The sequence below is a fragment of the Rhinatrema bivittatum genome, chromosome 8 (genome assembly GCF_901001135.1).
Source record: "Rhinatrema bivittatum chromosome 8, aRhiBiv1.1, whole genome shotgun sequence".
NCBI classification, from domain to species: Eukaryota; Metazoa; Chordata; class Amphibia; order Gymnophiona; family Rhinatrematidae; genus Rhinatrema; species Rhinatrema bivittatum.
In genome coordinates this window covers 28,921,746-28,935,297 of record NC_042622.1, presented here as the reverse complement: position 1 = coordinate 28,935,297, position 13,552 = coordinate 28,921,746, and the positions used below count along the sequence as shown (strand labels likewise).

The 13,552-nt window shown below is 44.2% G+C and overlaps 1 protein-coding gene across 2 annotated transcripts in view; it reads right to left on the bottom strand.

Annotated features, from left to right (window-relative positions):
• Window positions 1-4,483: 4,483 nt before the first annotated feature.
• The window catches only part of RIPOR3 (RIPOR family member 3), a 198,548-nt gene continuing 189,479 nt past the window's right edge, over window positions 4,484-13,552 (bottom strand). For both annotated transcript variants that reach the window (XM_029612994.1, XM_029612995.1), the window contains 3 exons: window positions 12,192-12,275; window positions 11,210-11,300; window positions 4,484-4,653 (listed from right to left, as the gene is read on the bottom strand). In XM_029612994.1, coding sequence (XP_029468854.1) covers window positions 4,562-4,653; window positions 11,210-11,300; window positions 12,192-12,275 — 267 coding nt within the window. In that variant the 3' untranslated portion in view covers window positions 4,484-4,561. The remainder of the gene's footprint in view (window positions 4,654-11,209; window positions 11,301-12,191; window positions 12,276-13,552) is intronic.

The window sequence follows — 13,552 nt, the reverse complement described above, 5'->3', positions numbered from 1 at the left end:
AAAAGTCCTTTAGATATTTCTCTTAAAATCTGAGGACAGATCTTCAGGAGAGGACCTTGTTGTTTCCTCTGGAGTGGAGACTTTCCTGTTCAGACAAATCCTTAGATTCCCAATCATACCCTCAGAAGACTTAGACTCTGAGTTCAATTGTTGGATTGGTGATGTGGCCTGCATGTGGACCTCTGTCTCCAACAACACATGTGAAAGGACCTAAGTTGGTGGGGGACAGATTCTGATGTATTCCTGTGTGTTAGGGAAGAATGGTGTAGAGGATATTGATACTGATACCCCCTCTAGTAATAAATATTGATGCCATTAGGGCCGAAGCACAGAGAGCTTCCACGATGGGTTAGATATGAGCCTGTGTCGATAATGATGCCAATGCAGGGAATAGAATAAGCTGATGTTCCAACACTTTCTGGATGCTCCTGTTTAGTTGCTCCTTGCAAATTGCTGATGTTAACACAGGGTTAGAAGGCAGGAGAAGTCACATCTTACTGGGTCACCTGCAGTGTATTGGAGACTGTAACTTAGACCCTTGGAGGTTGTTACATTCCCCCAGACTCTAGAACATGAGCAGCCTTCGCTGGTGGGATGGATGGTTGCAATTAATATCTGTTTAACAAGGCTCTCATCACCTTGCATTAAACAGGACTGACTGTTCTTCTTTGCCTTTGCTCAATGGGCTACATCTGCGTTTCTCAGTTCCAATACCAATTGAAATAGAATCATGGAGGAAGCCCTGCCCATTAGCCTTGATTTGTTCTCAGTGTCTAAGTTCAATGCTTCTTTGATATTGATGCACCACCAATATCCGGTGCAGCGTCTGGGTCCTTAGATCTAACCCAAAGCACTTTTCCATAATTTCTAAGTGGATTTAAGTCTCGGGAAGTCACCTTTGCACATATGAAGCATCCTAACATAGCACAGTAACATAGAAAATAATGGTAAATAAAGACTCAATTGGTATACCTAGGGGTAGATTTTAAAAGGGTTACGCGCGTAACCCTTTTAAAACGTCCCTGCGCGCGCCGAACCTATTTTGCATAGGCTCGGCAGTGCGCGCAAGCCCTGGGACGTGCGTAAGTCCCGGGGCTTTGCTAGGGGGGCGTGTAGGGGGTGTCGGGTGGGCGGCGCGACGTTTGGGGCGTTCCGGGGGGGGGGGGCGTGTTGGGGGGGGGGGGGTTGTGGTGCCGGCCTGGGGGTGTTCTCATATCTGTTTATTTATCCTTTTATTTACATGTCTTACATAAAGATTTGTTATAGCTCTTTTCAGTTTGGTCCATTGTTATTCCAATTCATCCATCTTCTCCCAACCTCCTAGCTAAGGTCGTGCCCAAGACACAGCACACATCTGTCATGTGGGTCTGTTAGAGACATGGGGTGGATTTTAAAAGAAGCTTGCGCGGCCTACATGATTTAAAAAAGTGCAAAATCAAATGACTCGGATATTAAAAATAAAAATTGGCCCAACTGATGCACAGATACCAGTGGGAAAATACATTTTTATTTGATTCATATCTGCTTTTCACTACTACCTCCCCTGTATGCAAGTATATCTCATGCATATTCCTTGTAGATGCCTTAAAATCCAGCCCTATTTGTGGCACTGCAGGACTTGTTGCCTACCCCTGCTCTAGAAACTGTGAAATAAGAGGCTTTGGGCCAGAGTTCTAGCTGATGACATCATCCACCTCTGAAGATTAACATCATAATGGTCCTTAGAGAAAATGCGTTGTGTTTTTGTTTTTTTTAAAGGAATCCTTTAGTTATAGCCATATTTTGCTGTTTAAAACTCATTCCCCATGTCCACTCTTTGGTTCGTGCAATATTCTTGTTTTCTACTACATTCGTATGATGTCTGCTTGGGGATCCGATAAGCATCAGCACAATAGTGTCCCTCATTCACACTGGGCCGGATTTTAAATGCCCTGCGCGAGTAAATCTGGCCGGATTTACGCGCGCAGGGCCCTCGCATGCCTATTTTGCATAGGCCGCCGGCGCGCACACAGCCCCGGGACGCGCGTAAGTCCCAGGGCTTCGTAAAAGGGGCGGGGGAGGGGGCGTGTCCGGGGTCAGGGGGTGGTTTGGGGCGGGACTGGGGGGTGTGGTTCCGGCCCGGGGGCGTGGTCGAGGCCTCCGGACCAGCCCCCGGGTCGGGTGATGGCGCGCCAGCAGCCTGCTGGCGCGCGCAGATTTTCGTCTGCTTTCAGCAGGCATAAATCTGCCAACAAAAGGTAGGGGAGGTTAGATGGGGCCAGGGGGGGTGGGTTAGGTAGGGGAAGGTGCGGGGGGATGGAAAGAAAGTTCCCTCCGAGGCCGCTCCGATTTCGGAGCGGCCTTGGAGGGAACAGGCAGCGCGCGCCGGGCTCGGTGCACGCAAGTTGCACAAATGTGCACCCCCTTGCGTGCGCCAACCCTGGATTTTATAAGATACGCGCAGCTATGCGCGTATCTTATAAAATCCAGTGTACTTTTGTTCGCGCCTGGTGCGCGAACAAAAGTACGCGCTCGCGCAAAATTATAAAATCTACCCCACTGTTTGATAAGGGTGGATGTGGTTAAGTAGGAGAAGCCTTTAGAAGCTTAAGTTAGCATTTGTTCTAGAATAAAATAAAAGTATGAATTAGGTCATAATTCAATTATCCAATAAAATAACTATCTAAAACGGTGGTTCCCAATGGGGGGAGGGGGGCTGTGACACAGTCAGAGGGGGTCCACAAGCAGGAAAGTAACCGAAGTGTAACTGCTGAGGAATAGGGAATGCTGATCTTGCCTCTGACGAGCTCTGCTCTAAGACTGCTAGGGCCTGATACTGAGCGCTGGCTGGTTAAGTAACTTAGCTGGATACAATATGACTTATCCGTCAAAGTTACAAGGGATATTCAGCAGCCAAGGCACTGCTTAGCCAGATAAATCATACTCAGCTAAGTTAAACCTGCTGGTTGGCAGATATAACTTACCCACATAACTTATCCGGCTGAAGCTAAATATCACTACTTGGCCAGATAAGTTATCTGGCTACGTAGTGATGCCCAGATCTGCCCACTGCCCCCTCACTAATACTATGGCTAAGAGATAGATGGATAAGTGATGTACGTGGCTAGATAGGCAGATAAGTCCTACTTATCCGGCTATTGAGCGCTGAATGTGCTTTCAATATCAGGCCCTTACTATTTAACCCCACTGCTGGATCCTATGCCAAGGAGGGGAAGACTGCAGCCTCAAGAACCACAAACTGACATGGCGAGGAAGCGGGGGAAGAGTGTGGCTGATCGTCACAAGGAGTTTGAAGCTATACCAAGAGAGGAGGAGAAGCGCTAGCGCTAGTGCTGCCAGCAGCACGTTCAACAACCACTGCTCCAGCCAACCAAGGGCAGCATCAAGCAGGATGATAACCCTCGGGAGCATTTATGGCCAGAAAAGAAATGCTGTCTCGAGGGGGAGTATTATGGTCATGTTGGGGGTCAGAGGAAAGAAATCAGGAGCGAAAAGGCCATATTGGGATCAACTCTCAGCAAAGGGCAGAGAAAGAGGGTAAGAGGAGAATAGAGGAGTAAAAGCCTTTAGAAAGGGCCTTACAAGGGAGGAGGGAGTGCTATAAACCACTTGGTACCTTATGGAGTGCCTGAAAGGTGCAGCTGCAATCTATTGTTTATATGCGCACCTTGAAAATGCTACAGCAACCTATTGTGCTGAGATGTTTCTATTCTTATCTGATTGGGCCTATGTTGATTTTACCGAACTGTGTTGTATTCTTAGTCCTGTTGCTGACTTATTTCAAGTTTAATCCTCTTGTACATTTTACCTAGTTTAGACCTTTCTTTGACAGATACCAAGTTTAATCTTTACTGAACTGTAGAGTCTCCTGTTGCCTTTCAAATATACACCGTACCCCAGCTTGGGCGAATTTCTTATTCAAAAAGGTGGGTAATAAATCCAAATAACTAAAAAGAGCATTTGAGACGGGACCATGGGCAGAGGGGAAGGAAGGGGCTGCATGTAGAAGAGGACAGGAGGCAAGACACTCAGGTAGGGAGGCTATGGGGAAGGGAAGATACTTAGGAAAGGTGGGGCAGGACTAAGAAAAGGGCCATGGAGGAAGGAGCCAAGAGGGGAAGCGGGGGCCTTGAGGGGGAAGGACCAGGGAAGGCATTAAGGAAGGGGGCTTGCCTTGAGGAGGGAGGGGGTCACAGGAAGGAAGGCAGGTGGGAAATGGCCTGAGAAGAGGCTGCAGGGAAGGAAGCTTGGGGAAGGGAAGCGGGGCAGGAGGGAACAGACTGGTGGAGGTGGGGATTAGCACTCACGAAAGGGCCAGAAAGGGAGAGCACGGTTTCTGGCTGAAACCATTCCTTTTTTAATATTAACGTTTTATACATTACAAATTGTTCTGAAGTGCGCATTATTAATTCTGTACGGCCATTAACTGCAAGTAAAAATCTAAGAGATGCAGGTGGGGAGTCCACAAAGTTTTGGGAGGTTGAAAAGGGGTCCACGCTCTCCCAAAGGCTGGGAACCTTTGATCTAAAACACTTTTTTTTTTTTTCCCAGTACTGCCGCTTTAAAATACTGTAATCTCGATATCCGGGTCCTGGTCATTTACAGCACAGGAGGCTTTGTCCAACTCTTCAAAAACTGAACGTCCTTTTTCACCTGCAGATTAAAAGGAAGAAATCAAAAACCTACAAAACAGATTTCCAGGGCAGGCATGAACCCTGCCTGGGTGAAAATCGTATTACGGCAGGTAAAAGCTGCTTCTCACATATGCAATTTCGTGCAGTTTGGGATTTGGCTTTCAAAGGGTTGTGAAATTGTTTAAATTATTAAAATGATTATAAAATTACCCTCCAACATCGGAGGGGACGGTGCAGATTTGCAGATAATTCTTACATTGGTCCAATAACCAGTGCCCCACCTGGAATCATTTGTTTTTCATAAAACCGTACCAGCAGCCCCTATTGCAAGAGATGTGCAATGCTGAGAGGCTGTGGCATCACATTTTAGGCTCAATTATGGAAAAACAACCTACATTAGTTCACCAGCTGGGACAGCGCCTGTTACATGATTTGGGTTTGGTGGTAGAGTTGTATTAGTTGCAGGCAAAAAATTGTCTTGTAAATGTTTGGCAGGGCTAGATAAAATTACATGTATGGAGAACAACAATTGTTGCGAGGGCACAGCTTTTAATATCGACTCTTCTTATTTCAATAAGTGCTAAGCAGTGTGCGAGGTTCCCTGCAAGTGCTTTTCTCATTTCAACCTTTTTTTTCCCTTCTGACTAGAGCAGGGGTGGACAATTCCAGTCCTCGAGGGCCACCACCCAGTCAGGTTTTCAGGATCTCTCTCATGGTTATGCATACAAGAGATCTGCATGCACACAGTCTCCACTGTATGCAAATATATCTCATGCATATTCATTAGGGATATCCTGACAACCTGACTGGTTGCTGGCTCTGAAACACCAGCATTGTCTACCCCTGGACTAGAGCACATCACTCCTATAAGCTAAGAAAAATGAGTAGGTTCTAGATGGAGCTTGGCTTTGACCTTCCTTAGGGTAGAATATTAAAATAAAATTCACTTCTTACTTGTATTTCCTTTTCAAGCACTCTTTATTTAACATAAACCATTATTGTTAAAACTGATATGCCTTTTTAATTTGACAGTTTAAGTATAAGAACCTTGCAAAGCATGCTCACAGTTTAAAACTTGTTTGCTTCTGAATTGCCTTGGAAAGATGAGCAGCTGAACTGATCTTGCTGTTTATTTATTTCTGGTATTTATATGTCGCCTACTCCAAGGCTATAGGCAGCAAACAACCTAACATACGTAATAACCAAAAGAAAAAAAAAAAAGCAAGAAACAAGTTTTGCTACACATTGAGCTAAGGTGCTCCACATCTACACAGCTGTTACAGGCCTTAAATACCGATTCTTTTCAGCCAGACAGCAATGTTCCCAGCATCCCCTGGGAGAGGAGTCCAGAGGTCACTGCAAGCGATCCAGGGATTGACTTCCACAGCCCCAGTTTCCAGAGGCCCCGCACCCTTTGCAGTAGAGGAGGACCGGAAGGCTCATCTGCTTACTGCTCCCAGCATCCCCCGGGAGAGGAGTCCAGAGGTCACCGCAAGCGATCCAGGGATTGACTTCCACAGCCCCAGCTTCCAGAGGCCCCGCACCCTTTGCAGTAGAGGAGGACCGGAAGCGCGTGCCTAACCCTTCCATTGACTGAGTGAAGATTAATTTAACTGTGGTTAAAGAGGATTGGTGAGTATAGCTTTCAGAAGTTTTTGGGCTTATAAAAGTTTGGTGAAAGGTGAAATTAAGGGATATATTCTTTAGAGTTTGTGTGTGTCTGAGGTAATAAGAAAGCCAGAGATAGTTAATTCTAGTGTCTCTTTCCCACCCACTCAATCCTTGATTTTTAGGCATGAGACACTTTATCATTAAAAATCAATCAAGGTCTTATCTAAATCACACTATTGTACCAGCCCTTATTGAAAGTTTAATCATCCCCTTGTAGGACACAGGCTGATTAATTAGTAAATTCACCTGTAAATTTAAAGTACTCTCATTCCAACTCCCTTAGTATCCTAAATTTAACTAGGAACTCAATAAAACTAAGATAAAGGCAGCAGTCCAGCAGCAAGAGGGGGGCTTTCCAGTATTTTGCATTGAGTGTCACATGTATGATTTTTTACCCGCCGGTGAGAGATTGTATGTGTGCACTCGGTGCAAAGAGCTCCTGGCTCTCAGGGAATGAGTCCGATCTCTGGAGGCTAGAGTAGCAGACTTGGAGGAGCTGAGGGAGACAGAGAGTTACATTGATGAGACCTTCAGGGACATAGTAGCCAAGTCCCAAATCCAGTCTGGCAGCCCTAGTACTACCTTGGATCAGAAAGGTATCCCAGTAGGAGAACATCACCCTGGTGTAGCAGGAAGTGATCCTGTAGCAAGGACCTGCTCTCCAGGTGATGTATTGTCCTCAGTGCGAGAGGATAAGTCTCCCAGGGCTACTGCCCAGGAGGGAAGGGTTAGGCCGGCCATCATAGTTGGTGACTCGATTAATAAAAATGTAGATAGCAGGGTGGATGGTGGACGTGAGGACTGCCTGGTGCAAAGGTGGCAGACCTCACGCGTCACCTAGATAGGATTATAGACAGTGCTGGGGAGGAGCCGGCTGTTGTGGTACATGTGGGCACCAACGACATAGGAAAATGTGGAAGAGAGGTTCTGGAAGCCAAATTTAGGATTTTAGGTAGGAAGCTGAAATCCAGAACCACTAGGGTGGCATTCTCTGAAATGCTTCCTGTTCCATGTGCAGGTCCCCAGAGGCAGGCAGAGCTCCAGAGTTTCAATGCGTGGATGAGACGATGGTGCAGGGAAGAGGGATTCAGCTTTGTAAGGAACTGGGGAAAGGGGAGACTTTTCTGAAAGGATGGGCTCCACCTTAACCAGAGTGGAACCAAGCTGCTGGCACTAACTTTCATAAAGGAGATAGAGCGGCTTTTAAACTAGAACAAGGGGGGAAGCCAACAGTTACTCAGCAGTGCATGGTTCGGAGAAATGTATCCTTGAAGGATACTAATGAAACAGGAGAGTTAGGGCATCCCAAGAGAGAGGTTCCATTAAAAGCAAACATAGTCCATATGCCTATATGTAAAAAAAATCACCAAAGCTAATGATTTCCGAATTATCCCAAAGAACTGAAAAGCAGGTTGTTAATACAAACAAAAAACACACTTTGAAATGTATGTATGCCAATGCCAGAAGTCTAAGAAGTAAGATGGGAGAGTTAGAATGTATAGCAGCAAATGATGACATTGACATAATTGGCATCACAGAGACTTGGTGGAAGGAGAATAACCAATGGGACAGTGCTATATCAGGGTACAAATTATATCGCAATGATAGGGAGGATCAACTTGGTGAGGGTATGGCACTTTATGTCCGGGAGGGTATAGTGTCCAACAAGATAAAGATCATACAAGAGACTAAATGCTCAGTAGAATCTATATGGGTAGAAATCCCATGAGTGTTGGGTAAGAGTATAGTGATAGGAGTATACTACCTTCCACCTGGACAAAATGGTCAGACAGATGATGAAATGCTAAGAGAAATCAGGGAAGTAAACCAATTTGGCAGTGCAATAATAATGGGAGATTTCAATTACTCCAATATTGACTGGGTAAATGTAACATCAGGACTTGCTCGAGACATAAAGTTCCTGGATGTAATAAATGATTGCTTCATGGAGCAATTGGTTCAGGAACCAACAAGAGAGGGAGCTATTTCAGATTTAATTTTTAGTGGAACGCAGGGTTTGGTGAGAGAGGTAACTGTGGTGGGGCCACTTATTTAGAATTTTATATACCGATTACTTGGCAACAGTGATCATAACATGATCAAATTTAAACTAATAACTGGAAGGGGAACAATAAATAATCTGCAGCTCTAACACTAAACTTTCAAAAGGGAAACTTTGATAAAAATGAGGAAAATAGTTAGAAAAAAACTGAAAGGTGCAGCTGCAAAGGTTAAGTGTTCAACAGACTTGGACATTGTTTAAAAATACAATCCTAGAGGTGCAGTCCATATGTATTCCATGCATTAAAGGTGGAAGGAAGGCAAAACAATTACCATCATGGTTAAAAGGTGAGGTGAAAGAGGCTATTTTAGCCAAAAAAAATCCTTCAAAAATTGGAAGAAGGATCCATCTGAAGAAAATAGGATAAAACATAAGCATTGTCAAGTTAAGTGTAAAACATTGATAAGACAGGCGAAGAGACAATTTGAAATGAAGTTGGCCATAGAGGCAAAAACTCATAATAAAAACTTTTAAAAATATATCCGAAGCAAGAAACCTGTGAGGGAGTCGGATGGACCATTAGATGACCGAGGGGTTAAAGGGACTTTTAGGGAAGATAAGGCCATTGCAGAAAGACTACATGAATTCTTTGCTTCCGTGTTTACTAATGAGGATGTTGGGGAGATATCAGTTCCGGAGATGGTTTTCAGCGGTGAGTCAGACAAACTGAACGAAATCCTGGAAGATGTAGTAGGCCAGATTGACAAACTAAAGAGTAGCAAATCACCTGGACCAGATGGTAAGCATCCTAGGGTACTGAAGGAACTAAAAAATGAAATTTCTGATCTATTAGTTAAAATTTGTAACCTATCATTAAAATCATCCTTTGTACCTGAAGACTGGAGGGTGGCCAATGTAACCCCAATATTTAAAAAAGGCTCCAGGGGCGATCCGGGTAACTATAGACCAGTGAGCCTGACTTCAGTGCCAGGAAAAATAGTGGAAACTATTCTCAAGATCAAAATCGTAGAGCATATAGAAAGACATGATTTAATGGAACACAGTCAACATGGATTTACCCAAGGGAAGTCTTGCCTAACAAATCTGCTTCATTTTTTTGAAGGGGTTAATAAACATGCGGATAAAGGTGAACCGGTAGATGTAGTGTATTTGGATTTTCAGAAGGTGTTTGACAAAGTCCCTCATGAGAGGCTTCTACGAAAACTAAAAAGTCATGGGATAGGAGGCGATGTCCTTTCGTGGATTACAAACTGGTTAAAAGACAGGAAACAGAGTAGGATTAAATGGTCAATTTTCTCAGTGGAAAAGGGTAAACAGTGGAGTGCCTCAAGGATCTGTACTTGGACTGGTGCTTTTTACTATATATATAAATGATCTGGAAAGGAATACGACGAGTGAGGTTATCAAATTTGCGGATGATACAAAATTATTCAGAGTAGTTAAATCACAAGCCGACTGTGATACATTACAGGAGGACCTTGCAAGACTGGAAAATTGGGCATCCAAATGGCAGATGAAATTTAATGTGGACAAGTGCATGGTGTTGCATATAAGAAAAGTAACCCTTGCTGTATTTACACGATGTTAGGTTCCATATTAGGAGCTACCACCCAAAAAAAAGATCTAGGCATCATAGTGGATAATACTTTAAAATTGTCGGTTCAGTGTGCTGGGGCAGTCAAAAAAGCAAACATAATGTTAGGAATTATTAGGAAGGGAATGGTTAATAGAGCGGAAAATGTCATAATGCCTCTGTATCGCTCCATGATGAGACTGCACCTTGAATACTGTGTACAATTCTGGTCACCGCATCTCAAAAAAGATATAGTTGTGATGGAGAAGGTACAGAGAAGGGCAACCAAAATGATAAAGGGGATGGAACAGCTCCCCTATGAGGAAAGGCTGAAGAGGTTAGGGCTGTTCAGCTTGGAGAAGAGACGGCTGAGGGGGGATATGATAGAGGTCTTTAAGATGACGAGAGGTCTTGAACGAGTAGATGTGACTTGGTTATTTACCCTTTCAAATAATAGGACTAGGGGGCATTCCATGAAGTTAGCAAGTAGCACATTTAAGACTAATCGGAGAAAATTCTTTTTCACTCAATGCACAATAAAGCTCTGGAATTTGTTGCCAGAGGATGTGGTTAGTGCAGTTAGTGTACCTGGGTTCAAAAAAGGTTTGGATAAGTTCTTGGAGGAGAAGTCCGTTGACGGCTATTAATCAAGTTTACTTAGGGAATAGCCACTGCTATTAATTGCATCAGTAGCATGGGATCTTCTTAGTGTTTGGCTAATTGCCAGGTTCTTGTGGCCTGGTTTGGCCTCTGTTGGAAACAGGATGCTGGGCTTGATGGACCCTTGGTCTGACCCAGCATGGCAATTTCTTATGTTCTTAATGTTGCTTACCTGTAACAGGTGTACTTAGAGGACAGCAGGATACCAGTCCATACAAGTAGATGTCATCAGAAGGAGCCGGGGGTTTTGAATCTTTTCTCCCTAGATGTATCTAGAGCTGTATGCATGCTCTTACAGAGCATGTGTGGGACAACCGATGTTATCGTCAGCACACGGGACCCCTCTTCAACTCAGCTTTTGTTAGGAACCATCTCCTAGGGTAGACTGGTATCCTTCTGTCTTTGGAGAACACCTGCTACAGATTTACACAGATCAGGAATGGAAGACCTTTTGTTCTCAGGAGCTGACTCAAATCCCATTCAGTGCTAATAAGTAGCACTTCGCCCATAGCTAGAGCCAGAGCAAATACTGACAGAAAGACACAATGCAAGTGCTGCCTGTAGTCTTAACAACAGAACAATGTATCACTATAAAGTGAGACTTATTCACAGCCTTGTAAATATCTGGGAAGAAGTTGTGCTGCTTACCAAAGGATAATATTGTTTCTCTTGCAACATTCCTTACTTTCTCCACTTCGGATTGACACAGACTGGCAATCTGATCGATGCTTTCGGTGCCCTGTTTGAGGGTGGGGAAAGAAAATCAATGATGCCTGTTAAACAATAAATGCTTGATTAAATATTAATCTTAAAAACATTTTCTCAGGACACAATTTTCCTAAAGGAATCGCAAAGCAAGGCTGATGATTTGATGGTCTCTGCTTCAATCTGATCCGAGTGCTGATAAAATACAATACATTGCAGGGGGCTTTTAGTTCTGATTTTTTGTTTTTTCAGGTATGTTCCATATAGGATTCTGCCTGCCACAGATGAGAGAAATGCTCCATTCTGAGGCATGTTTAATATATCATGTGCCATTTAGAAACAATAACAGCCGGTAGATGTTAACAAGGAGAGACAGAAAAGGCTGATGCCGGGGCCTTAGCCGTTATATCTCCAGATGTTCTATAGAGCAAGAACCACTGCAGCCGCCAGTAGCACTAAAGTGCAGTATCCAGTCTTGAGGACGAGCTGACAGCAACTCCACACCCCCAATCTCCCCGGGGTGGAAAAAAACCAAACAAACAACCCACTTACTGCAATAGTTATTAGTGAATTGTTTCTTCTTTGGTTGTAGGATATCCTGTCGTAAAATTGTAAACCAGCACCAAACCATGATTCACGAGCATAAGAGGAAAAGGAGGGAAGTAACATCACCTTTATCTTACCAGCAGAGGGCCCAGAGAAAAGGGGCTTAATTATTACCACTACCCGCTGCATCACCGTCCTGCAACATTTCTCATCCTTCACACACTGGGCTTCCACAACCTTTTTGGCTCCACCCTTGAGATCATATGCTTGCTCTAATTTTGAAATATCCTGAAGATGCACAGTACATTAGAAAAAGTAAATGCCCAACCTTTCAGTCGTAGCCTGGTATCAACCACCACAGCAGGAATGAATTACTTACTCTGAGACTTTTTAAGGCCAGACACGCAGCCTGTTGATCTTGGATATCTCTCTCTGATAAGGCTTCAGTGTAATAAAGTACTGCCTGAAAAAATATTTTACAAAAGTGACAAAATAATATTTTTGTTAATTCTAGTGTTTCACAATTAAATATGTAATTTTTCCAGAAAAGAATGACTTATTTGTAGCAACACACAGCCTTGTCAAACCTCAGCGAAACATTTCTATTTACTCCTAGTCTCAATGCCACTACTGATTTTAAGAGGCGGGGCCATGTGCTATAATTTGCACTTAAGGCTTTACCATGCTAAAATGTCTTAATGGGTGATGTATTAAATCTTTTTGTGCAGCTATAGTGAGTGTGCCAAACTGGCATGCACACTAGTTACATCTCAAAATACCACGTGCTAACTCAGGGGTGGGCAGTTCCGGTCCTCGAGGGCCACAAACCAGTCTGGTTTTCAGGATATCCCTAATGAATATGCATGAGAGAGATTTGCATGCACTCTGCCTCCGTTGTATGCAAATCTATTTCATGCATATTCATTAGGATATCCTAAAACCTCGACAGGTTTGTGGCCCTCGAGGACTGGAATTGCCCACCCCTGTGCTAACTAGTCTAAAACGAAAGGGCCAGTTTGCAAGGGGCATTTTATTCCTCCCACCCTTCTTCAAGCAGATAGGGCTGCAGTGGTCCAAATATCCCCATCATGCCTACAAAAAGTAGTAAGGGTCACAGTGCTCTGATCACTGCCTTCTCAACCCTCCCCCCCCCTGCTGAGGCGAAAAGAACAGGAGCAGGCGAGAACATGATTTCCTTCTGTCCAGCTGCAGCTAGCTTACAACATGGTACAGGCTGATATCATGGCTCCTTTGCAAGGGCAGGGCTTTCCCCAGTGTTAAATATTAGCATGCTGGTCTTTGTGGGCATGCTAACCTTTAATACTCACTCCTTAGCTAGTGTATGCAAAATAGCACATGGAGGCGTGAATATCACGCTATTTACTGCACACCTGGTAAGGCCTAACCTGCATCTTCATGTTCCTTCATTTACATGCTAATATCACTAGTGTCTATGTGGAGCACTTTAACATGCGGGCTTTCCAAACCTCTCCCCGGCATCCCACTGTTGTCTACAATGAATATGCGTAAGATAAATTTGGATGTGGATTTTAGATTTAACAACTCGCTTTTCTGAAACTAAACTCAAGGTGAGTTTCATTCAGGTATAGTAGGTAGTTCCATTCCCCAGAACACTTACAATCTAGCAGGCCGATTCAGTAAAGTCCGCGGGAGAGCGGACGAACGCCCGCTCTCCCGGCGCGCGCACAGGCCACTCACCTGTGCGCGCGATTCTCTATT